This window comes from Balaenoptera ricei, chromosome 2 (assembly GCF_028023285.1).
Source record: "Balaenoptera ricei isolate mBalRic1 chromosome 2, mBalRic1.hap2, whole genome shotgun sequence".
Classification (NCBI taxonomy): Eukaryota; Metazoa; Chordata; class Mammalia; order Artiodactyla; family Balaenopteridae; genus Balaenoptera; species Balaenoptera ricei.
Window position 1 is genome coordinate 45534811 of NC_082640.1, and position 27860 is coordinate 45562670.

The window sequence follows — 27860 nt, forward strand, 5'->3', positions numbered from 1 at the left end:
AGGGATCAATCCATGAAGAAGATATAACAATTATATACGTTTGTGCACCCAACATAGGAGCACCTCAATATATAAGGCAAATGCTAACAACCATGAAAGGGGAAATTGACAGTAACACAATAATAGTAGGGGACTTTAACACTCCACTTACACAAATGGACAGATCATGCAAACAGAAAATAAATGAGAAAACAGAAGCTTTAAATGACACAATAGACCCGATAGATTTAATTGATAATTTATAGAACATTCCACCCGAAAGGGACAGAATACATTTTCTCCTCAAGTGCACATGGAACATTCTCCAAGATAGGTCACATCTTGGGTCACAACTCAAGCCTCGGAAAATTTAAGAAAATTGAAATCATATCAAGCATCTTTTTGGACCACAGTGGAAATCAATTACAGGAAAAAAAAAAACTAAAAAACACCAAAACATGGAGGCTAAAGAGTGTGCAACTAAATAACCAAGAGATCACTGAAGAAATCAGAGAAGAAATTAAAAATTACATAGAAACAAATGACAATGAAAACATGACAACCCAAAACCTATGGAACGCAGCAAAAGCAGTTCTAAAAGGGAAGTTTATAGGAATTCAATCTCACGTCAAGAAACAAGAAAAATCTCAAATAAACAATCTAACACTACACCTAAAGCAGCTAGAGAAAGCAGAATCAGAAAAACCCAAAGTCAGTAGAAGGAAAGAAATCATAAAGATCAGATCAGAAATAAATGAAAAAGAAATGTAGGAAACAATAACAAAGATCAATAAAACTAAAAGCTGGTTCTCTGAGAAGATAAACAAAATTGATAAACCCTTAGCCAGACCCATCAAGGAAAAAAAGGGAGAGGATGCAAATCAATAAAATTAGAAATGAAAAAGGAGAAAACACAACTGACACACAGAAATACAAAGGATTATAAGAGACTACTACAAACAACTATATGCCAATAAAATGGACAACCATGAAGAAATGGACAAATTCTTGGAAAGTTACAATTTTCCAAGACGGAACCAGGAAGAATTAGAAAATATAAACAGACCAATCACAAGTAATGAAATTGAAACTGTAATTAAAAATCTTCCAGCAAAGAAAAGTCCAGGACCAGATGGCTTTACAGGTGAATTCTATCAAATATTTAGAGAAGAGCTAACACCAATCCTTCTCAAACTCTTCCAAAAAATTTCAGAGGGAGAAACATTCCCAAATTCATTATATGAAGCTACCATCACCCTGATACTAAAACCAGGAAAAGGTATCACAAAAAAAGAAAATTATAGACCAATATCACTGATGAGCATAGATGCAAAAATCTTGAACAAAATCCTAGCAAACAGAATCCAACAGCACATTAAAAGGATCATACACAATGATCTAGTGGGATTTATCCCAGGGGTGCCAGGATTCTTCAATATATGCAAAGCAATCAATGTGGTACACCATATTAACAAATTAAGGAATAAAACCATATGATCATCTCAGTAGGTTCAGAAATAGCTTTTGACAAAATTCAACATCCATTTATGATAAAAACTCTTCAGAAAATGGGCTAGAGGGAACCTACTTCGACATAATAAAGGCCATATACGACAAACCCACAACAAACATCATACTCAGTGGTGAAAAACTGAAAGCATTTCTGCTAAGATCAGGAACAAGACAAGGATGTCCACTCTCGCCACTCTTATTCAACATAGTTTTGGAAGTCCTAGCCACGGCAGTTAGAGAAGAAAAAAATAAAAGGAATACAAATTGGAAAAGAAGAAGTAAAACTGTCAGTGTTTGCAGATGACATGATAACATACATAGAAAATCCTAAAGATGCCACCAGAAAACTGCTAGAACTAATCAATGAATTTGGTAAAGTTGCAGGTTACAAAATTAATGCACAGAAATCTCTTGCATTCCTATACACTAACAATGAAAAATCAGAAAGAGAAATTAAGGAAACAATCCCATTTACCAGTGCAACAAAAGGAATAAAATACCTAGGAATAAACCTACCTAAGGAGTCAAAAGACTTGTACTCAGAAAACTATAAAACACTGAAGAAAGATATCAAAGATGACAAACAGATGGAGAAATATACCATGCTGTTGGATTGGAAGAATCAATATTGTGAAAATGACTATACTACCGAAAGCAATCTATGGATTCAGTGCAATCCCTATCAAACTACCAATGGCATTCTTCACAGAATTAGAACAAAAAATTTTACAATTCGTATGGAAACAAAAAAGACCCCGAATAGCCAAAGCAATCTTGAGAAAGAGAAATGGAGCTGGAGGAATCAGGCTCCCCGACTTCAAACTATACTACAAAGCTACAGTAACAGTATGGTACTGGCACAAAAACAGAAATATAGATCAATGGTACAGGATAGAAAGCCTAGAGATAAACCCACACAAATATAGTCACCTAATTTACGACAACGGAGGCAAGAACATACAATGGAGAAAAGACAGCCTCTTCAATAAGTGGTGCTGGGAAAACTGGATAGCTACATGCAAAAGATTGAAATTAGAACACTCCCTAACACCATACACAAATATAAACTCAAAATGGCTTAAAGACCTAAGTGTAAGTCCAGACACAATAAAACTCTTAGAGGAAAACATAGGAAAAACACTCTTTGACATAAACCACAGCAAGATCTTTTTTGACCCACCTCCTACAGTAATGAAAATAAAAACAAAAATAAACAAATGGGACCTAATTAAACTTAAAAGCTTTTGCACAGCCACGGAAACCATAAACAAGACGAAAAGACAACCCTCTGAATGGGAGAAAATATTTGCAAATGAAACCACTGACAAAGGATTAATCTCCAAAATATACAAACAGCTCATGGAGCTCAATATCAAAAAAACAAACAACCTAACTAAAAAATGGGCAGAAGACCTAAATAGACATTTAACCAAAGAAGACATACAGATTGTCAAGAGGCACATGAGAAGATGCTCAACATCACTAATTATTAGAGAAATACAAATCAAAACTAGGAGGTATCACCTCACACTGGTCAGAATGACCATTATCAGAAAATCTAGAAACAATAAATGCTGGAAAGGGTGTGGTGAAAAGGGAACCCTTTTGCACTGTTCGTGGGAATGTACATTGATACAGCCACTATGGAAAACAGTATGGAGGTTCCTTGAGAAACTAAAAATAGAACTACCATATGACCCAGCAATCCCACTACTGGGCATATACCCTGAGAATGCCATAATTCAAAAAGAGACATGTGTCACAGTGTTCATTGCAGCACTATTTACGATAGCCAGGACATGGAAGCAACCTAAGTTTCCATTGACTGATGAATGGGTAAAGAAGATGTGGCACATATATACAATGGAATATTACTCTGCCATAAAAGGAAACAAAATTGAGTTTTTTGTAGTGAGGTGGATGGACCTAGAGACTGTCATACAGAGTGAAGTAAGTCAGGGAGAGAATAACAAATACCGTATGCTAATACATATATGTGGAATGTAAAAAAAATGCTTCTGATGATGAACCGAGGGTCAGGACAGGAATAAAGACGCAGACATAGAGAATGGACTTGAGGACACGGCTGGGGAGGCAGAAGCTGCGGCAAAGTGAGAGTAGCACTGACATGTGTACACTACCAAATGTAAAATAGATAGCTAGTGGGAAGCAGCCGCATAGCACAGGGAGATCAGCTCGGTGCTTTGTGACCACCTAGAGGGGTGGGATAGGGAGGGTGGGAGGGAGGCTCAAAAGGGAGGGGATATGGGGATATATGTATGCATATGGCTGATTCATATTGTTGTATAACAGAAACTAACACAGCATTGTGAAGCAATTATACTCCAGTAAAGATGTGTTAAAAAAATTTGAATAAGAGTAAACTCAGCCATTTGGTAGACCCGAATTTTTCTGAACAGGCATTCTAATTTTGACCTCTGATTGTCATGTGAGTTGTTTTAATTCTATCACTGTATCCAAGCATTGCTTAATGGTCTGTCTAGCCATCTGATCCCCTTTGCTCCTTTTGCTGCTTCCTTTGCCCCGTAGGTATTTGTGTCCGTGAGTACGCTCTTCCTGAGTATCCACGTTCTTAGTAATGGATGTGGGTTAAGTAATTAATTAAATGTGTATCGTATCAATATATATCATTTGCTATACTCATGTACTTGAATAGAGTATTTCCCAAAGAAAATCTTAAGTGATCTTCTCAGCCAACTTGTTACTCTTATTTAGCTTTCCTGCATGTGGGTTTATGTCTTCTTCCAGTAAAGTTTAAACAGCCAGTGATTGTTTACATCGCTTATTATTTAACTTCCTGTGTATTCTTTGTGCTAAGATCCTTCAGACAGCCACGTGGGAGGTGATATTTGTACAAGATCACATTTAGTGTACACAAAAGAAAATGTTTTTTCACATCAGTGTCTTGTTCTTAAGATCCTTGGTGGCTAAAGGAGATTTTTTTTTTTTTAAATAATTGACCCATCCATTCTAATATCTCCTCATTTTAATACATTTGCAATCTTGTATGTATTACCTTGTATGTATTTACATACCTTCCCATGAATTTCACCTTAGCAAGATAAAATGGAAATATCAGTGTAAATTTGCTGTCACTAAACACACACACACACACACACACACAAATCCCACTTATCTAAAAGGTAACAGTGAGAGTTGTGTGAGAGATGACTAGCCTCATGCCAACATGTTAATGCTGAGTTTCTGAATGTTTGTATATAATTAGAGAGTTTTGTCATATTAAGACTTCTCAGCATTGATGATATTCAAGATTATTTGTCTTTTCCTGAGTATGTCCTTGGAAACATTTGTTTAAAATGGTTAAAACCAGTGCTTAATGGATAAACAAACTATGGTACACTCATAATGATGGAATACTATTCAGTAATTTTAAAAAAAAGAACTATTTATACAGATGCCAACTTGAATGGATTTCAAAGGCATTGGGCCAAGTGAAAGATGTCAGCCAGTGTCAAATTTGCATGTATTCCATTTATATGACATTATGGAAAAAGATGAAGCTATAGGATGAGGACAGGTCAATGACTGCCATGAATTAGGGGTGAGGGTACAATGTGATAACAGTAGGATTGCATGCAGGAGTTTTTTGGGTGACTGTTTTATGTCCCAATAGTGGTGGTAGTTACACAAATATATACATGTGTAAAAAAGTCATCGCATTGTACACACATGTAAAAAGTCAATTTCACTGTGTTAACTTTTTTAAAGTAAAATTTAAAAAGAAAAATTAGAGTGCTTGATTTTGCTTGTTGAGAACATCAAAAAAAAATCTTCTCATGTTGACGGATACCAGGGACTTCTGTAAGAAAAATACTAATTGTACTTTTTTAATGAAAAATTCAGTGATGTAGTTACTAGGTTTACAAAGAAGCTGAAAATAATGTAGCTTCTACTCAGTGAATAATACCTTCAGTTCCATGCAGAGTGTCGGGAATACTCAAAGTTATGTGTCCCCCAGCAGCTGTAACCCGGTACTCCTGTACTTCTGTAGCCTTTCCTGTCTTCTTTATGGTGATCACTTTCCTTCCTTGGTGTGTATATACTGCGTGTGACAGTTACGGCAGCTGTGGGAACCATAACTTTAAGTTCTGTGACTTCTGTGAGTAAAACGAGCCATAATGTTGAATTAATGTCATTCTTCACATTTAATTTCCACGTTGTTCTAAGTGGAAGACTTATTGAGTATTTGAATAAAAGCTCCGTGTTCATTTTTGATAGTGTGTAAATGATGGTGGTGATGTGGGCTCGTTTTGTCACTGAATGAACGTGATCATTAAGTACAGAGAGGCTCCCTTGGGAGAGTGTGTATGGTGTGTTGGTCTGAGGAGTGATGGTTTTTAAGAAACATTCACTCTTCTGTTTGACAGCAGAAGGTGACAGTAGAAGATACGGGACCACGCACTTTAAACAGGAATTCTGATCCCAGCACTGGCAGTTTTACAGAACTGCCTTCAAACAGGATTGGTTAAGTGGAGCGTTGATTCGTTTCGTAAAACTGGAGACACTAACAGGGGGTGATCAGGCTGCAGAGGATCAGACAGCAGATGTTACTTGTTGGTTCTGCACATGAAGACCTGATCGGAGTATTTTGGGTTTTGCAAATCAGACAGAAGGGGAATCGCTGAGCTTCCAGGAGATAATCATGAGGACAGTAATAGTGTAAAAGGCATGAGGAGAAATCTTTTGAAATTGGGAGAGTTGAGTAAGATTTGATGGTTGTCATACAGCGGTCTTCAGGCCGTCCTGTCCCACTCCCCCGGGTGTCATTTTACACATAACACAAGTAGGAGGTACTTGTGTACCGGGAACTGGATGGGAAGGTGACCAACAGAGGCCCAGCTGCCTCCTTCCTTGTCTGTTGTCAGGTCGAGCCCACAATGAGAGTGAGGGCTCTTGGCCCAGCTGGGCAGTGGTGATACTTCCAGAGCCGGGGGGCACCAGTGACTGAAGTGCTGGGGTCCTTAGAGAAAGGTCCAAGTGTCTGAAGTCACCCTGGGTCCTGTGTGAATTTGAATTGAATGAGATGTATTCACAGTAAAGGGACATTCGAGCTGGGACTGGGAGAAAGGGGCAGATGTGATGGGAGAAGCACAGATGCAAACAACCGTGGGGCTTCTCTGCTCCCCGGTGAGGCCTTGGGAGGCTCCACGCCGACTTGTGATCAGGGCTCGTTTCTGCCTCGCTGCAGCCTTTCTTGGTGTCACTGCATGCGGGGGGGGGGGGGGGGGGGTAGACCAGAGAGCCCTGCTTGTTTGCAGCCCTTTGTCAGCTCTCTTAGGGCCTGAAGAAATGCCCTATTGCTGTAGAATCCAGGTTCTGTTGCTGCCTGAGCTCCACTTGATAGACAGGGAGAGAGAGAGAGAGACAGAGAGAGAATGTCTTGGAAGGCAACCTGCCTTCTATCCAGGCAGGATCTCTGAATTGTGCCATAATCTCCCTGATCTTTGCTGTGGGTGGGAAGGACCAATGACCGTAGTGCATCTGGTCCCCATCTTCACCCCCTCAAAGCTTCATGGTCGTCTAAGCAATCTCCGCAGGCCTGCTGCCTGTATTTAAATTTACCCATAACTTCAGAGTTACTCAGCCTTGTTTGGAGGGAGAAATCTCATGTTTTCTCACAGGAAAGCAGCCCTGGCTAATGTGTCCGACAAACGGGAACATCCCTAAAATGTTGGGAGACCTTTTGCTCCTTTCCCTTCCACTCTGCCTTTCCATGCAGGTAGTTCTCCTCACATCTAACCCAGAACCTTCATAAAATCCCAGAGCTCCTCTGGACCCCACATTGGTACATATAAAACCTGACAGAATGCAAATGTTTACTGCGTCCCATACTAACTGCTGAACCATGCTTACTTCAGTGCCTGGTGGCATCCTTTCCTAGGTTGTCAGAGGCATATTTAAGTAGGAAACATAGACACCTCCCAGTCTGAGATCATTTGTTGAGAATTTGCATTTCCTTACTCTTTGGTTGGTTCTTGTACAGTTGCTAGACCCGTGAGGTTATGGTTGGAGGAAGGTCTTTGTGGTCACATTTGAAATGTGTGCTACTAGACTGATAAACTCGGGTCTCTGGTACCTGATAGCCCTTTTCTCTTTGATGGCTGGGGGACCAGGCAGGTCCTCGATGGAGGGACCTGGCAGGATGGCCCTGCTGCTCCCATTGCCTCCCCTGGGACAAAGTTGCTGGCACGCTAATGACTTGGATGAACTACGGATGCCTCAGCGGCCCTTCAGGAGAGCAGAATCGGCCTTATCCACATGCTGATCAGTGACTAAGAGGGCAGAGGCTGCAGCCAGATGGACTCCAGTGAGTCAACCTTTTACTGCCAAGACTTGCCACACACTCTGGAAGGCAGCCTGCATTTGACTATGCAAATGGCAGCTTCAAAGGGAAAGACCCGATAAAGGATATCCTTGTAGGTTGATATTCTTTTGGTTTTTTAAAAGTAGGGTTATTATTATGTTTTCTTCTTGTTTACAGAATCTCTGTGGAAGTGGTGATCTGAATGCTTCTCTGACATCCCAACGTTTCGAAGAGCAATCTGTAAGTGGCATTCCTTAAAAACAAACAAACACTAAAGTAAATGCTATAAATATTTCTTATCAAATGTTTGGATCTTTGCCTCTTTTATTTCTAAAGGATGCTGAACTGTTACCACCCACAAAGACAGGCCTTGCAAATTGTGGCTGGAAAAGATGAATTCAGTGTCTATTGATTTGTCAGAGTGGGATAGATTCTTCTAAAAATACAGAACCGTGAAATTGAGTGAGATGGTGCAGGAGACAAAGCCACTTTGAAGTGCTTTGAAATATGGACCGAGAAACTTTCAAAAGAACGCTGTCGAGAGTGACTTAGCCACAGATCGATTCATTGAAATTCAAATAAGTGAACAATAAATCATTTTATTTGTACTTTTTCTCTCAAAAGACACAAATTTGCTCTTTTCAAAACTTGAATTGGATTCATTTAAGAAATATTCAGAAACCGAATTTGATGTTGTGGCTTGTAGGAGTTGATGCATTCCTGGAGAGGAAAGTGAACTTGGTGGGAGGTGAGACTTTGTGCATAAGTGTAGGAAACACTATAATGGGGACCAGGGAGTGAAAGAAAAATATGCCACAAGCAGGAGAGCAGAGAGGGAGTGTCTCCCATATGGAGCCAGGGGTGGGGCACATGTTGGCTGGGCATGTATCAGTAGGTGATCAGCTGAGTAGTCGTGAACGGGAATGTTTTTATTACATGTGCAGGAGGTGGACCTGAACTGATGGGGGTTGGTGGGGTGAGGGGAGAAGAGGAGGGAGACATCACACATCCGAGCTGAGAGGTGTGGACCAGGGTCGTGGGAACCCGCCCCATAGCTGGACTTCTGCGTGCTGTGTCCTCTCTGGGTCCTCCACTGGGAGCTGTAGGATAAGGATCCTGCGGGGCATGGGTGAGTTTAGGGGGATGTCAGATGTCGGCATGCAACTTACCTGCTTCTTCTTGGGAAGTTAATATTGTGAAGCTATTGTCATGAATTCTCATAGAATCCCACTGGGGAGAAGGATAAAGAACAGTGTAACCATGTCATCGACACGGGTGGGTGGGAGTGGAGGAGGGCGCTCACAGATTTGCCATTACAGTGATCATCTTCTTTCCTTAAATGAAGAAGTGTTTCCGACATTCTGTTTCTTGGGCCTAAGACAACTGACTTCAATGGCTTCTCCACCTGTGCAGACTCTCGGGGAAGCCGGCGACGGCTTGAGTAACCTGCCCAGCCCTTTCGCCTACCTCCTCACCATCCACCTGAAGGAAGGCCGGAACCTGGTGGTCCGGGATCGCTGTGGTAAGGCCTGGCTCTGGGCACCCTTGGTAGCCTGCAGACCTCTTCCTCTCAACCCTTCTGTCAACCTTGCTAGTCAACCTTTTCCATCTCAGCATGGCTGGTGCTAGACTGGAGCTCAAATCTAAGCTTCTCCAGGTATCAAGGTATTTGCATTGAGTTATTGAAACACATGGAATCTTACTGTCCTTTTTTTATGATTAAATTAATAGTAATAATCAAATATTGATGATCACATAAAGTTATTGTAGAATGAAATAAGATTGCTGTAAGTGCTTTATGGCTGGTATATAACAACTGCTAAAGAAAATGTTTCCTTGATCCTAGTTTAATTATCCATGAGAAATATGTAAATACATCCTTGATCTAAGTTAGCAAACATACGCATAGATGGAAATGCCCTTTGAACCATCCTCCTTCCTGCCCTGAAATCCCACTGGACTCCCCTCCCTCTGGATAACATCTGTTATGATGTTATAACATATGTGATTGATTTGTTCACCTTTGCTACCTCTTTCTGTGCATTTACACACACATATATTTCTTAATTAAAGTGATATTTTAATATCGTTATTCTGCAGTATTATTCTGCATATTCCATATTCTGCATTAAGTTTTTTTAAACTTTACAATATGAATTAAAGATTTTCCATGCTTTTCCATGTAACTATATCTCCCTTCTTTTAAATACTAATAGTATTCCATAGTATGTTGTGTTAAATATCTGTTTCTCTGCTGATGATAGTTGTTTTTTCTTACTTTCTCAGCCATATAAATGATGCTGTAATAAACATCCTGTGTATGGCTCCACACACAGTTAAGAATATATCTTAGATTAAGAATAGTGTATGGGGGCTTCCCTGGTGGCGCAGTGGTTGAGGGTCCGCCTGCCAATGCAGGGGACACGGGTTCGAGCCCTGGTCTGGGAGGATCCCACATGCCGCGGAGCAACTGGGCCCGTGAGCCACAATTACTGAGCCTGCGCGTCTGGAGCCTGTGCTCCGCAACAAGAGAGGCCGCGATGGTGAGAGGCCCGTGCACCGTGATGAAGAGTGGCTCCCGCTTGCCACAACTAGAGAGATCTCTCGCACAGAAGCGAAGACCCAACACAGCCAAAAATAAATATTAAAAAAAAAAAAAAAAAAAGAATAGTGTATGTTTAAGAGCAGACAGTGGAGCCAGATTGCCTGGGCTCAAACCTTGTTTTTTCCATTTATTGCTATTTGATTTAAGAAATGTTCCTGGACCCGCCTGTGACTTAGGTTCCCCATCTGTAAAACAAGAACATTAGTATTGACCTACCTTATAGGCTTTTAAGAGGATTGAAGGTAGTGACTTAAAACCTTGTTGGGCTTCTAGCACTTAATAAAAGTTAACTATTGTGAGCAGCTCAGGGCAGAACCTAGAAATGCAATTACAGGAACCTGAAGATGCACATTTTCAAATGTAAAGATACTGGTACATGGCCCCCTAAAAGGTACAGAGTATGTCCTCTCCTACACTATGGTTATGTGTTCCCTACCTTGTCACCATTGAATATTTCCTTTTATCACTCTACTTAGTTTTTGGCAATCTTCTAGGTCAAGTGTCCTCTTGTTTTAAGCTGTGCTTCGTGGATTATTATGGTGATGAACATGGACCTTTGTAGTTCCTCTCCTGTGACTGTCTCTCTATATCCTTTGCCCAGTTTTCCATTGAGCTTTTCCTTCTAAATTTTTGTGAGTCTTTAAAATTTTCAGCATTCATTTGTTTGTTGGGTGTTGCAATTTTTCTTCTCCAGTCTGTTGTTTACCCCTCATTTTTATGGCCTCTTTTGTCCTTCAGAGGTTTTACATCTCATTACAGGTAAATATATCTGTTTTTCCTTTGTTGTCTCTTTTCATTTATTTCTTTTAGTAGGTGGGACCTTTTTATTCTAAAGAATTTTGTGTCTTTCTCCAGGTCTTTGCCAGTCTCTCCTGCTAGTTCCTCTCTACTCTGTTTTGGAAAAACTGTGAAACGGAGGATGGGTCTCCCTTCCATGTGTCTTCTATGTCTCTTACTTTTTCTTTCTCATTCTTGCCATTCCTTTTTCTTTTTCAGGAAGAATTCCTCAGCCGGGCCTTCCAGCTCACTGTTTTCTCATCAGTTGTTATGACCATTGTGATCTTCTGTTCATCTTTTGAGTTGGCATTTTTTTTTTTTTCATTTTTAGAACAGTCTATTTCATGCATGAGATGTTGCCATCAGCTTTGAGAGCATAAAGTATACATTGAAAATCTCCTGTTTGGTGCTTTCTCCCTTGGATATCCTTTGGTTGTGTTTTCCACTCTTTTTATTTGTGTGTCCCTGTTGCCATCTATGGATGCTATTTTTGCTTACTGCCGTGTCCTGACTTCACTGAGCATGAGCAGGGTTGGGACATGCAGCCAGACAGGGAGAGCCAGTCGTTCAGGTTGGCTCCTGGTGATCCCCCGTCATGGAAAACCTTCCTCACTGGCTTCCTGCCCATGCTCACTTTTCCTGCTTGCAAGTGCCTTTGCTGGTCACTGCTCAGCACCAAAGGGACAGGGCAGTGCTGGGCCATCCAGCTGTTCTATGTGTGCTGCACCAACCATTCACCATGGTACTTGCTCAGGCCATCTTCTGCTTCCTGTATCCACTGCCTCCAAGCTGGAACATCCCTGGTTCACCTGCCATCCTATCCTCTTGGCCCACCTCTGCCCCTGAAACTTTTTCTGCTGTGACTTTCTACTGCTCCTGTTTTGGACTGTGGGTTCTTCCATCAATCTGATCTCACCAACTTCCATCTTTTAGATCTGCATATACCCACTTTTTAAAAACAAAATTACTACCTTTCTCTTTTCTGTCTCTTTCTCTTTCTCTCTCTCTCTCTGTCTTTTTGTAATTTCTCAGGATTTCAAAATGGTGAACAAATTTCACTTTCTACTTGTTGGTAAATAGTGTTTTCTGTCAAAGTTATAATTTCTTATCCATCAGTTGTGCAACTTCTTGTGTACTGTCATTGTGTACTATTATTATAAATGTCTGCATCTTAATAGGTAGCTCTCTTAAGGTTATTTTGAATGATTTGGGGCAGATAGCATTTTGTACCTGAAATCACATCTGAGGGACATGATCATAAACTAGAGTGAGGTGCCTGCCCACAAATATCCTGACTCTTGCTCAGAACCTGTAGTGTCCAGTGGATGCTTCTGTCAAATGATGATCATTATGGAGCTCGATTTGGGACAGTTTATCTGGAGATTGGAAGTGTGCTCCACAGAAAGTGCACTTAACTTTACTGGAAAGAAAGTGCTCTAAACCTTTAAAATACATGTCCTGTTGTAAATTTTTGGAAAGCTCCAATATAGTATGTAACTTTGGGGCTGTGCCCAGGCCTTGGACCTCTTCCAGGGCCAGCTGCCCCTTTTCCTGTTTTGCCATCTGTTCTGATTATTTATCTCTAATTGATGTGAATGATCTGGCCACACCACCCTTGATATATCACACCAGTACACTTACAACAGATACTCAGGAGACAGTCAGTAAACTTGGCAGATGACGGGGGAGCCATTGCCTACATCAGAAAATGACCAAAACAATAGGGTTTATGTGTGCCTACTCCACACCTCGCTGCTTCAGGGCCAAAGGAGAGACTGTAATCTGTGCTCTAATGCCGTCAATAGCATCTCTATCTTCATAGTTTCATCAGAGTTAAACATCATATGACAATTTGGCTTTATCTTGTGTCAACCTAATATAATCCAAGGATAAATACCTAGTAAGGAATCTAGATCATAACCTGTTTTAGCACCTATATCTTTTATAACCAGTAACATTGTTCCTGTCTCTTTTATTTATTGGGAAGATTAATCATTACCTATTAAGAAAACACCCCCCTCTCAGCAAGTACTTCTTCTATACTTTGCAGTGTGGTGTGCCTTCCCTACTGTGACTGTGTTCATGACTGCTCGGTTTTCACGAGTATTAAGGTAGTGATCAGGGCATGTTTGGTGCCCACTGTTGATTTGTGCAGGGTTCATAGTCACTGGCACCAGTGCTTGCCTCCTTTGCCCTGAACTGACATGGCTTATCACTATGCCAATATTTTCTATGGAACCCAGCCCAACCTCAGAATTTTATCCAGCACAGTCCTTTCGGCCAGTAGCTCTCAAATTTGAGTGAGCATCAGAGCAACCTAGACGGCTTATGAAAATACACATTGCCCACCCCCAGAGGTTCTGATTCAGTAGGTCTGGGGTTGTGGCCCGAGAACTTACATTTCTGACAGGTTCCCAAGTGATCACGATGCAGCTGGTCCAGGAACCACATAGTGAGGACCACTGCTCTAGACACTGGGTGGTGGCACTTGAGCAGAAACGCGTGCTTCTCCTGGTAGGGAGATTTTCAATTCCCGATTAGACATGGCGTTTTCTTTTCTTGGGGCTGGACCTCACTATGCATTTGCACTCTTACTCAATTTGTATTCTCTGAACATAATTTAACTTGGTATTCACCTCATTAACATAATTAGGTACAGAGAACGGTGTGATGTGCCGAAGTACCAAATATAAAAGGACTTGTGAATTATCTATGAATTTACACTATGCTGTATCCCGTGTTCTCCGATTCTCTGGATATAGGATCGAGAGCTGATTGTTTCAGTACTAAATATCCTTCAAGATCTATTCAGATGGCATTTCTATCTAGTCTTTTATGTTTTTCACAGACATAAGCTCCCTGTCATCTCAGTCCTATGAAAATTTTACCTCTATAAACCGTACACCTTTACCCTCAATTGGATAAATGACTGTTCCTCCCTGTTACTATTAGTGCTATATTAGCTGGGTAACCGTTTTATTCATCTTCGTATGGCCTACTGAGCCATACTGGTGGTTTATACATAGAATGCTTTTAATACATTTTAGTTCTTCATTAAGGAAATCCAACTTAAGTGCTGGACTTAAAGACAAGGAGTGTTAAAGACTATCGTGAAAGGGAAAACATCTTCCCAGGAGGGAACAGAGTTCCTTCACTCACACCTTGACTCAGCAAGCGTTTATTCAGTCCCTTCAGTGAGATGAGCAGCACGCTGGTACTCAACTGGGACCTAGTGATAGAGTCCAGAAAAAAAGACTTACATACAATTTTAAAATGTCATACAGATCACCAGCTGCAACCCATTTAACAGAAGTTCTAATTCAGGTGATTGAAGTACAGAGACTAAGTGACTTGACCAGGGACTTGCAGGGAAGCAGTGGCTGAGGCAGGACTCACCAGAATGGGTGGCTCTGGGGGACAAGAGGAGGAGTGAGACATTACCATCTACTTTTTGGCTTGTGATTTCCGATGGCGACTCACTCACTCTCAAGTGGAATTTACCCATCTGCAAAATGGGCATGATGTAGCTTGCCTTATAATGTAGTTGTAAGAACTGAAAAAAAAGAAAGTGTATATAACATAGTGCCATACATAGAGAAAATAGTCAATAAATGATAGTGTGTTTGTTATGGTAATTAATGAATAATGATAAAGAACTTGGCCCATGATCCTGACTCCCACTGCAGAGCTGGTTCCTGTGTTCCGTGTCAGCTTTCCCATCACTGACCTTGGACACTTGGCTCTTAGTTTGGGTTAATTTGTCAGTACCCTTGTGCTCTCTTTTTATGCCCCATCTTCAGCATAGGAGTTGATTTATGTTTTATTTTACATATATTCAATCATGTATTTTATATTTGTCTAAAATATAATCAATTTGATCAAATATTGATTTCACTTATGACAGGGATGCCTTCAAAGTGTTGCTGAAATGTGTTGCACCCTTGACTACAGAGGACCTGCTCCAGGATATTTAACCCAATTGTGCCATCATTCTTTGTGAATTTTTAGGGAGAAAAGAATTTTTTTGTTGAATCATTCCCTGCTGAGGGAAGAGGTCAGCATTTTCTTTGGATTATTACATAATCATTGCTGCGTAGGTAACATTCCATATAGAACATGGGTTGGCAGACCTTTTCTGTACAGGGACAGAAATGAATATTTTAGAGTTTATGGGGCATAGGTCCATAAACTTAGTGACAGCTACTCTGCTGGTCTAGTGACCAAACAGCCATAGATAATATGTAAACCAGTGGACATGACCATGTTCCAGTACAACTTTATTTATAAAAACAGGCACGAGGCTGGATTTTACCCATGTCCAAAATTTGCTGACCTCAGTCTAGAATATCATGATCTGATTTTGGATTTTCTATTGGAGAAGCTGCTTTTTAGAGTAGCCAAATACATCTTTATTTAAAATAAGGAGGTATAAGCTAATGAGGAAGTGATCAAGTAGTGAAGCTCATGTTTTCAAATGAAGTATCTGGAAAACATCTCAGTAATGTGACATAAAATAATGCAGAAAAATCTAGAGATGTTGGGTAGTAAAAAGTCATTTTTTTCCCCATATATTTTCACTGGGCAGTAAAGTGAAAAGTCATCATATCTCTCTCAGGAAAAGATGTTTCTGACATACCTAAAGAAAGGATGTTCAAAGGCCCTTATAGGGTTTGTGATTGAGGACTGGAAACCTTGTCAACAGCCCTTTCATTGAAACCCTGTGTTTTCCATTGATGTGAAGGGTAGTTGCATAGCGTCCTGCTGTGCACTAGCATACTAGGTTACTGATGCCCTCTGGTGGCCACACTGCAATACTGCAAAAGGGAAAGAAAAGCCCATTGCAGGAGTTCACAGCAACATCACTAGGGCATACACATCACTTCACCTGTAGGCCTGAGGCCTGAGGGTTCATGGTCGTCTTCTTGATGTGAGTTTTAGGCAATGACAGTTCATGACCCATTCATCCAGCAAACGGTTCTCTAATCCCAGCCCAGGTAGACCGGGACAGCTGTTTTTAGAGCAGGGACAGGTACTTTTGCAGATTATAGGAAGAATGCATTGCATAAGTCATTTTCCTATTTGAAAGGAATGGTTTAGACAAAAATTTTTAAAGATCTCCCACTAGTGTGAAAAGTTGGCCATGCAATAGGGGTTTAATAAATGACTAAACTGCTACCAAAATGTTCAAATGTCAGGTACCTCTGATTTGGGTCCTGTTTGCCTCTTGTGATTTAGGAGGTTGATTTTAAAGATTGTACCATTTTCATGATTATATATTTCTTCTTTAAAAAGGAAAGGATGCTCTTGTATTAGACCTAGAGAGGAACATTCTCATTGCAGCTGTGATTGGGGGACAGGCTGGATGTTTCTAGAACTCTGTGTTATATGCTGAGGAGCAGCCGTGTAGCTTCCCAGCAGGTGTGCTGTGAACGGGGTACACTGAGGGTTCACCCCTCTGCCTCCGGGCAGCTCTGTGGGCTTGGGCCAGCCCCTCAGCAGTCTCTTCTGTATACCCTGTGCTGCCCAACAAAGATGACCTTGTTTGTGCTAGGATGGGAAGTGTTGGGGGCACTGGACAGTGGGTCAGAGTCACAGACTCGGGGCACAGACCATCTGAGTTTGCATACCAGCTCAGACACCATCCAGCAATGATTGTGGTGATTAAGCTGGTGCGTGTGCTTATGGGGATGTGTGTGCGGTAGGGGTGACATAGCCATGTACAGTGGCCACAAGCTATTATTATTGCTGTGTCTGGTTCTAGTTATTCTTCTTTCGGTTTTATTTCTGTGTTTTCCCTCTGGGAAAGGCAATGACTTGTGGCATTTCCGCCAGTTTTATTAGGGCTCTTCTTCCCAGTTTCTTGATAATTTGTCCCACCGCTTGCATACCTCTTGTTTTTCTCTTTAGATTTTGTACTCCTCACCCCCCTGCCGACTGCCAGCAGGGCCAAGGGTTGGTTAAGGTTGTTTTCTGAGACCAGTTCCTGCTTTCTTATCAGTGCAACAGCAGAAATGAAAGAGACACTAGTTTTTAAGGGTGCATTATTTGAATAAGAACTCCACTGTGAATTGGTGGTTTTATTTTCTTCATCTTAAATTTGACTCAGAAGATGCCCCTCAAGTTTCATAGCAACCAACATGGGAAAGCTTGGTGTGGATGAAGTCATCCCAGTAAGTCATTACTTATTGGAAATTTTTACTGAATGTACTACACTGATCTGATTTTATAAAAAATACTGAGTTCTAAAGTAAAATAGGATCTGACTTCAAATTACTTGGTTATTTGCTATTTTTGCTTCACATATATATTTTTTCTGTATTATAAAAGTTTAATTTTGAGAAGAAATTAAAAACAGTAGTACACCTTTATTTGTTTAATTAATGTTCCAGATTAGGTTGTCATTCCAGATTTTACTTACTAGTAATAATGCCGCAGCACACATTCTTGTGCCTACATCTGTGTGTCAAACTTTATTTCTTTGCAAGTCGTTTATTGCAGTGAATTGGATGTTTTCTGTCACATGATCTGACATCTCAAGATTCTTCTTAACAGAACTGCCAGTTCACTCTTGAGAAACACCTCTATTTTGCTCACCCACCAGGAGCATATGAGTGATCCACTTCCCGTTTCTCACCTCCACTGTGTGTAGATTATCTATGTCAATTTTGATAGAGAAGAAGTATCGTCTTGGTGTTGTTTTAATTTGTGCTGAGAAATTTGGACCCTGAGATATATTTGGTTAAGAGATATTTGCTTCTCTTTTGTACACAGTCAACTCCATGCATCTCTGTGGCTTATTCTCCTGGTTCCTGGATATGTTCACGTATATTTTTCTAATTTGTCATTTGCCTTTTAATTTTGTTTATAAAGTTTTTGTTGCAAACCCCTTTTCCAGTCTTACAATTTTATTCTGGAGAGTTCCTTTTCTTCCTTGCTTCCTATGTTTTTGTACCTTGAAAGGCCTTTTTCTCTCTTGAGAGAGAGATGCATTAACCTACATTTATTCTTTTCTGTCTGGTTTTACATTTTTTTCATTAATCTCTTTGATCTGTATCAAGTTTATTTTGATTTCTTGGCCCAGAGTCGGAACTTAGTTTTGCTTTTTGCCAAATGGGTATTTAATTAACTAGGACTAAACTTTCCTTTCCCTAATGATTTCATGGCCACTTTTTGATTGGGTATTAAAACGCAGTCCATATGAGGGTCTGCATTTTGGATTTCTCTTTGATTCCTATGGATGTGTTGTTTTGTTCCAGTGCCAGCACCACATCCCAGTTGTACTGTATTGAAAGGTCACAGTCAATACTTTTTATTTTGCAAAAATTGGGGCTTTGCTTCACATTGGAGTACCTACTCTGAGCACCAGATGGCGCTCGATCATTGGTGTGCCTGTGTGGGAGTAAGGAAGACACATCTGGTCAGCTTATTCAGAAAGATGCTCATTCATTAGCAAACTTGAAACTTTAAAGATGCAAACACCCATCCTGAAACCCAGGTAGCAGTTGGATTTCCTCCACTTGGTGGGTTTTGGTAGCCTGCCAAGGTCCCGCAACAGGGATGGGGAGCTGAGTTTGGGAATCTGCTTCTCTTTACCCCTTTTCCGCTAGGATATAGACCAGCATCCAAACAGCCATTAGTGGATTCTCACAACTGAGCTCTTTCCTCTAGAGATTTTTGTTGATGGGTTTTGTTTTGACACTCTGCATCCTCATAGGTTGGTTAGAAGGTCTTGGTCCTCCCCTGCTTTAGATAGTCAATTGCCTGTTCCTTCTGTGGGATCCCATCTCCATTCCTATGAAGTATTCTGGAGCAAAACAGGCCTGCTTCCTGTGTCCACTGCTTGTAAAATATCACCTTACACCCACCCGAAGATCATTGACTTGACTTTTGCATGCCTTCCATTTGGTTGAATTGGAATTCTCTGTAGGAGTGGTTTTTTCTGTTCATTTCCACACTGATGTATAATAATATGTGCAGCATGGCATGCTATGTTTTGAGTAGTTCTTTTTACTTCCTTTGTTTGATTGTGACGTCGATATGGTGGATTCTGCTAGAGAGTGCGTGCACGGTTTACACAGAGGATGAAGTCCACAGAGGGTGTATCTGTGTGTTTCCATGTGTCTGTGATTTTACTTGTGGCTTAATTTGGAGGTCAGCTACAGTATTGGTCAGCTAATTCCATCATGCCATCGCACCTCAGGTGTCCCCAACATGCTGAATTTGAGGCGGGGAGCATGGCACACGATGGTGAAGGGTATTATTCCAGAGACAATCAGCGTGTAACAATTTACCATATGTTCGTGAATTCTGGAGTGTGGATTTGGACAGGGCACAGTGGGGATGGCTTGCTTTGCTACACACTGTCTGGGGCCTCAACCTGGAAGACTTGAGATTTGGGGGTGACTTACTGTGGGGACTTTATCATCTGAAGACTCAAAGGCCCTTTCACACGCATGTTGGGTGCCTGGGATGGGCTGCTTGGAAGAGGAGGACTGTTGCACATGAGGCCTGGCTGCCTCACGGCCTGGTGCTCTCAGGATTGTCACACTTCTTACATCACGGCTCAGGGCGCCAGACACGAAGGGCCAGTGCACGAGGCAGGGGCTGTGTCACCGGTTACAGCAGAGCCTTGGAAGGAACACAGTGTTATTTTCACCACCCCGCATTGGTTAAAGCAGTTGCCCAGATTACAGGGGACAAAGTAGGTACCCTGCTTCTTACTTACTTATTTACTTGTTTATTTATTTATTTACTTGTTTATTTATTTACTTGTTTATTTATGTATGTATGTATGTATGGCTGCGTTGGGTCTTCGTTTCTGTGCGAGGGCTTTCTCTAGTTGCGGCAAGCGGGGGCCACTCTTCATCGCGGTGCGCAGGCCTCTCACTATCGCGGCCTCTCTTGTTGCGGAGCACAGGCTCCAGACGCACAGGCTCAGTAGCTGTGGCTCACGGGCCTAGTTGCTCCGAGGCATGTGGGATCTTCCCAGACCAGGGCTCGAACCCGTGTGCCCTGCATTGGCAGGCAGATTCTCAACCACTGCGCCACCAGGGAAGCCCGGCACCCTGCTTCTTGATGGAAGGAGCATCAGTACTTGGAGGTTGTGCTTAGGTATTAGGTGTGGCTGCACTTAGGAAAACTTTAGTGTGCAGTGGGTCTGGGACTGAGGCTTGGCTCTAGCAACTCAGTAGCCATCCTCATCCTTAAAACTGCAACATAATACCGTTTTAGGAGGAGCAAATGAGATCCCATCCATTGTGAGTATTATACTAAACTTCAGTCCTGTTGTCTCTTTTCCATAAAGGCTGGTATCCATTTCATTAGACTTAGATTTATGCCTAAATGATAGCTTCGGCTGGGGACATTTGAAGTATTTTTATTAATAAAGAGGAGAATGTGAAGGTATTAATAGTTGTGTGTACTTTGGCAAAGTGGATTTCTGGAACACCGAGAGCTTATACCCTTATAGATCTGGGAGGTTTGACCCTTTATAGAGACTTCAGGCAGCTACATTCATTGGCTTTCTGGCTTATTCTTAACTTTATTTCCTTTTATCCCCCCAATGCGTTCTGCTCTGTTTATAGTGCTGCCTCCTGGCCACTGCCTCTCCTCTCCTTTCTTCTATGTGGTCATGCTTTCCTCTAACTTTTACCTGGGTTCCTCTTCCTTTGGTGTTACAAGGGCAACCATGCATGCTGTCTCTGAGCAGAAGTTTACACCCCTGTGTACTTCTGATCACCTCATCAAGAATAGGGGTGCAGGCATCTCTTCTTAGTGATCACTTCAACAAAAGCCAATTTGTTCAATAATCTACCCACCAAATGGCCCATTTACTGAATCCATCAGTATATTGACAGTGTCTTTCATCTATTTATAAAATTAAGTGTATAACATTATTGGATGAGAACTTTTAAAAACAACTTTGGAAGGTCTCTGGGTCATAATAGTTAATTGGCTCTGAAGACAAAGCCAGAACAGCATCTTAAATAATATTTAATTTGTCTCAGGCCAAAGAAGATGATAGAAAGGAATGGACATGGCCTGGCCTAAGCCGAAGATCCCAGAAAGGGGATGACTAAAGACAGAAAAAGAATATTAGGGGGAACAGAGGTGGGGAGCAGGCAGAGAGTAGGGCAGGTAGGGAAGTCTTGGGGTGGGGTGGGTGGGGTGAAGGACGTTTGTGGGGGAGCATGGTACAGGGGGAGAATCTGAGGGCCCCACGAGGACCTCACTCTCCACAGCTCTCTTAATTCCCATTATTTATTCTATACAAACTTTAAAAATAGTCAAAATAAACAATTTTGGTAAAACTTTATAAATAGTTAAAATAAGCAAGTTTTGGTAGAATTGGTAAATTCAGATCCTCAGTCTCACTGTAAGTTGGCCACTGGATGGTCTTTCAAAAAAATGGATTTTGGTGAATTTGGTACACTACATCACAGGGTCCAGCCATGGGCAAGCCTTGTCCAAGGTGCCGCTGGGCTGTTGTCCATGGTGGGCTCTCCAATAGGAGGGGAGTCAATCTCACTGGGAGAAAAGCTCGGGAGTGGTTCAACCAGGATGTGCTAAGTGACAGAACGTGGCCAGCAAGGCCCTTAGATGGTCTGGGAGGAAACGGTTCTTCTGAGGTTGGTACCAAAAAAACAGAAGCATGCAGCCACCATGTGCAGGAGAAAGGGAATGTGCATATTCCCTTCATTTAATTGTAGTGGATAAAGCAATCCTGGGAATGTGCATGTTCCCTTCATCTAATTGTAGTGGATAAAGCCTGGCTTGGAATTCTGCTAGACTGGAATCTCCTGCTCTCTTAAGTAAAGTTGACTGTGCTCTACAAAGGGAAAGTTGTTTCTCCTGTCCCATGTGACTGAGGAAAAATGCCCTTGAGTTTCCATAAGGCCCATTATGGTTTCTGAAGGGGTCTGTTAAGAAAGCTGCAATCGGACATGGCTTGCTCTGGAAATCTCAGTGTAACTGCTAGAGGGCAGCAGCAGCTGTTCAAAAATCATCACTTGCTTGTTTTCTGAAATCACGTCTGGCTCTTATTTAGCCACCCTTGGAGAAAGTCAAAACTTATGGATCCCATATGGAAACAACTCAGATTTACTTCTTTTTCTGGCAAGAAGAAACATTCCAAATAGGTATATATATTGCAAAGAATCTAAAGATATGTGTATAAATATAATGAATCTTATTACTCTTAAGCCAGAGGATAGGAAAAAAGTCAAATTTATGCTTTTCATATGTGTTCAAATCTTTTTATGCAGAATGAATTCATCTATGTGTATCTCAGTTTCCCTAAAGACTTAGTAAATAATTATTGACTTGAAACTGAACTCTTAAGATTCCCTGAGAAAAGTTCTCAGGTATTACAAAATGTGAACTTCGTGTAAAATTATGGAGATCATTTCCTTTCATAAACAAACAACAACTCTGAGAAATGCATTTAATTAGGAAACTTTTCTAGCTTAAGACCACGTTTCTTTTGGAGACCCTATATGGCTGAAGTTTTTAACTTGGCGAATGAGCTTTGCTGGTGACAAATAAGTAGGTTTTGTCTACAAATACAGCTTTTGCATTCAATGCATTGGATTTTTAGTTTAAATTAGGAATGATAGTTTTAAAAACCTATATGATATAATATGTAAACTATATGATATAGTGCATATGTGTATATATATATATATATATATATATATATATATACACACATACACTCACACAAATAGATACATAAATGACCATTAAACTGATTTATAGAAATATATTTACGGGCATGGAAGGGGACAGATGTGTTATTGACTGAAGAAGGCAGGTAAAAGAATACAATATGAAGGCTGATTCCTTTTTGTGAAAAGTGTGTGTGTGTAAAGTCTCGGTGCATATCAAGATAGTAAGCTTTTCTAGATGGTGGTGATTTTGTTTCTTTCTTTCTTTTTTTTTTTTTTTTTTTAATTAATCTTGACTTTCTGCTTTTTCTACTACCATGGCCATGAGTTGTTATACTAGAAAAAGCAAAGAAAAGGTGTTGGTAATTGGAGTTTCATTACAGATTTATCTTATTTGCATATTGGGCTAGTTCTTGAGCCAGTCCATGTGATTTTGTCTGTTCTATTCAACCACTTCACCTGTTGATACTGCCCATCTTTTCCATAACACACTCAATCCGGTAATAACCCTTGGGATGATAAATCAAATGCCAAGAGAGGGCTTCCCTGGTGGCGCAGTGGTTGAGAGTCTGCCTGCCGATGCAGGGGACACGGGTTCGAGCCCTGGTCTGGGAAGATCCCACATGCCGCGTAGTAACTAAGCCTGTGCGCAACAACTACTGAGCCTGCGCGTCTGGAGCCTGTGCTCCGCAACGAGAGGCCGCAATAGTGAGAGGCCCGCGCACCGCGATGAAGAGTGGCCCCTGCTCGCCGCAACTGGAGAAAGCCCTTGCACAGAAACGAAGACCCAACACAGCCAAAAATAAAATAAATAAATTTATAAAAACAACCAAACATACAAACACATTTAAAAAAAAAAAAAATGCCAAGAGAACAGAATCTTCAAATATGATGGTTCTTGATGACTCTCTCCTGATGATAAACTTGAGTTATGTGTCCTTCTTATTGAGCTGCCTGTTATTTTCATAAGATTAAACCTGCAAAGTTCTCTGAAATCCTGATGAATCCCCTTAGGACTGTAGGTGGGGCAGTAGCTAGTACTCATGAATACTTAGTGACTTTCAGATTTTAAACAGCCCATTCCTTCCAAGACAGCTCAGATTGTTTCATGAAAATTTCCCAAACCACATGGGATCCCTGTGAGAAGGCTATAACATAAGGAATTTTCTGTTCAACTTTTGAAGACAGAAGGGGATATAAACATCACACCTTTAGAAGGGACATATAGAGACAAATTATCAGTGCATGTTACTTGGACAGCTAAAATAAAGTAAATGAATATTTAATTAGTACCGCATACATTGTTACACACTCTCCCCTTTTAAATTAATTGAGTAGTAATAGTATAAATAGAAGCACATACTATGTAAACGTTTGGAGCCTCTTGTTACCGAAGTATAGTGGTTCATTCAGTTCTCAAGATAATTCTACAAAGTTGGCATTTTTCCATCTACAGGTGAAGATAGTAAGGCATAAGGAAATTACGATGCCTAAAGTTATACAGTTACTGAAAGGAAGGTCTGGGAGTTTAATCCACCATGCCCATCCTACTTCAAAGTTTATTCATTTATCATATCTTCATATAATTCACCTACCATGCATATTAGGCAACTCTGGGCATGCATTTCACCTTCCAGAGCTTTGATTTGGAGGAGTTTAATATTACGTTCATAGGTGCCCCAAGTAAAATGTTTTCTATATTTAAATAATTTTATGAAATACAGAGTAGAAGAGTTTTAAGCTGTTTTTATTATTGCTTCTGTTTGTCATTAATACAGTTCTTAGCTGTGTTTAATATTTTACTCTACATAGGGAAGTTCCAAGTAAGAAAAGAGTAAACAGCTTTTCCCAGTGGTTTTGATGACATAACCCTTTCAGTCCGTGGAGCATCTCGAGGTATGAGTGTTCCATGGATCATGCTTTGTGAAACCCTGGATCGATGCTTCTTATAGTTTGGGTATAGCTGTCTCCTCAACTCCCCGGTGCTGTGTTATCTCAACTACCAGGTTTCTTCGCTTTAGCCTTTTTCTTCTTCCTTCTAAATTATAAGCTGCTGCCAGATTTATATTTCTGAAGCTTGGCTCTGATCATTTTACTCTCCTACTCATAAGTAAACCTGAATTTTCTTCCCTCTCACACTAAAATAATTCCAGATGGACCAAAGACTTAAGTGTAAAAAACGAAAAGCTGCAAAATCAGTGGAAAGAAACATGGCTGAACTAACTTAAAATCCTTTAGTGCGAAAAATTCTTCTAAGCAGAATGTTAAACGACAGTGCCATAAATAAAACTGGTAAATTTGCCTAAATAAAAATGGAAATAACTTATTGCAAGAAGTAAGGTAAGTCTAAACAAAGTATGACAAGATTTACAGCCAATGGCTGCTTTCCATAATTAAGGGCTCATTCAAATCCATAAGCAAAAGACAAAACCTTGAGCCCATAGAAAAACGGGTAAATGATATCGGTGAGAATTTCCCTGACAAAGAAAGACAAATGTAGGTCACTAAAATATGAAAGATCCTAAGCTTTACTCAAAATGTTAATGATAGAGAAAAATGGAGATACTATTTTTTTTACCTGCCATTTTTTCAAAGTAAAGGTTTATGACATCAAATATTGGTGAGCATGTAAAGAAAAAAAATACAAAACGTATACTCTTGGTGGAAGTGTAAATTTTGACAGACTTTGGAAGAACAATTTGACAATGGCTGTCAGAACCAGAAAAGACACATTCATTTGCCCTGCAGTTCTTTTTGAATATAATCACATAGGAACTCCGAGATAGTCATACAAGGATGCTTGTTGTAGTATTGTTTGTGCTAGTAAAAAAAAAAAAAAAATTGGAAGTGATGTAAATGTTTATTATTTGGTAACTAGTTACATAAATTAAGATACAACAACACAATGAAAATGTATGCAGTTGATAAAAGAAAAAAAAACTGGTGAATCTGTATTGCTGATGTGAACAGAGCCTCAAGGTACTTTAGTTGTGAAAGCACAGAGTCCAGTGCATTTATTATGATTACATTTGAGTTAAAAACAATTCTTGTATTTTTTCCTGTAAAACACTCAAGAAGCTGGTGCATGTGAGGAATGGGAATGAGGAAAGATTAAGAGGGTGGAGAGTTTTCCTTTCATACTTTTCAGAATCATGTGCATGTATTACACTTGTTAAAAAATTTAGAAAAAGAGAACAGGAAAAACAAAACTACCCTATATTTCTTACAGAACAAAAACTTAACTCCTTATTTTGTGATTTTTAAGGCACTTCAGTCTGACTCAAAACCGGGGTTTTTAACTTTCTCACTATACATTTTTCCCCCTTAATTTCTGGATGAATTGAAATGCTTGCTTGGCACCGCACAGATCTAGTCATTTTGGCCTCTTTCCCCTTTCAGTGCCGATTCCTCCAGCCCAAATGGCCTCAGTCCTTTTCCGCTTGGCCAGATCTGCCCATGTTTCAATTCCCATCTCCTTTATTTCAGCCTCCACTGATACCCCAGCTGGAACTAACCTTTCCCGCCTGTGAACTAGCATAACCTCCAAGTTCTATTCTATTTTGACTCTTACTTACCTCTTGGACCTTGGGTTATATATACCGTCTGCCTGCTGCACGCCAGGTACAGAAGAAAAGGCTCTGGGATGGATCTTTCTTTGCCATCCCCCTTAGTACTCAGTAACACTGAGCCATGCTCTGAGGCAGCCTGTGTTTGTGGCACGTGAGTGACGTTAGCGGGCCTGACAGGTACAGGGTCAAGGGAGGCGTGGCCATCCAGAGCGTCAGGAGCAGAAATAAGGACTGTCCCGCATTGTTGTCGGGAGTGTGAATTGGCACAGCATTTCTGGAGGACCAGTGAGTGGCTGTCAGTCTGTCTCAGCACACACAGAACCACAGGACCTTTTGCATGGGAGCAGGAAGCTCTGGCTATGGATGCGTGATAGCTACATATTCTAAATGTGAGGCTCCGTGACTCTGTTGAGTCCACATGGCAGAACGGGTGGCGACCCCAGGAGGGAGGCACCGTCTCCGGCCTCCTAGTTTCATTCTCCTCCCAAAGTTCCACGCTACCTCTTTATTCCAAGGAGCCTCATTGTTCATGAAGCGCCCTGTGAAAGAAAGGTTAAAGTCCACCCATTCAGGTGTCATCTCATCATTTGTATAATCTGGGCATTGCATTCCTGAGTGGCGACCCCTTTTCAGAACCTGCCTAGTTAAGATGTCACTTGCCTGACAGTGAGGCACTTAGGCTCAGAGAGAAAAAAATCACTACGTGCCCCCTGCCCCCCCTTCTCAAATTTTCCCTAACAATTAACGCCGTACTCACTTGACACCCTGGTTCCTTGTTTGGCTTTGTAAACCCTGGTCCCTTTTTCTATTAATTCCAGACATTAATATTTTCTTTCACGCAACTGCTGCCATTCACCCGTGAAACAGTTTGAACATTATGTAGCTGTCAAGATGCCTGGGGATTACCCAGTATGCTTTGCCTGTGAGAAAGTGACACCACCGAGGCCTGGTTTTGAGATGTTTATTTTGAGAGCACGCTGACAAGCATGAAGGCCTGATCCCAGAGTGGCAATTTCATTTAATTAAAGGCCTCTTTTTATTAGAGTTTTCCCCCCACTTTTTTTTTTTTTTTAATCTATATATATCAGAATGACTGTTAAAATCTGACTTGCCGCAGGTGTTCTCTTGTACTCTCAAAGAGGGGGTGTGGACAGATTACTGACTCACTAGTGACTATTCCACTGAATGGGTGGGAATGCCTTCATTTTTACTATCCTGCTCAGAATTGCTGCTTCAGCGTGTGCGAGTGTGTGTGTGTCCAGGTTTAAAGTAAAGACTGCTGGGTTTCTGCCCCTTTGTTGCCAAACTTAAAACGTGAGTGTCGAATATGTATATGTGTATATGTGTAGCTTGATTTCTTTGTTTGAAAGTTAGTAGCCTTGCCATACTGGAATGGCTGAATTATC

The 27860-nt window shown here is 40.8% G+C and overlaps 1 protein-coding gene across 2 annotated transcripts in view; it reads left to right on the top strand.

Moving 5' to 3' along the window:
* The window catches only part of MCTP2 (multiple C2 and transmembrane domain containing 2), a 189449-nt gene that overhangs the window by 12471 nt on the left and 149118 nt on the right, over positions 1 to 27860 (top strand). For both annotated transcript variants that reach the window (XM_059912573.1, XM_059912567.1), the window contains exons 2-3: positions 8015 to 8077; positions 9251 to 9359. In XM_059912573.1, coding sequence (XP_059768556.1) covers positions 8015 to 8077; positions 9251 to 9359 — 172 coding nt within the window. The remainder of the gene's footprint in view (positions 1 to 8014; positions 8078 to 9250; positions 9360 to 27860) is intronic.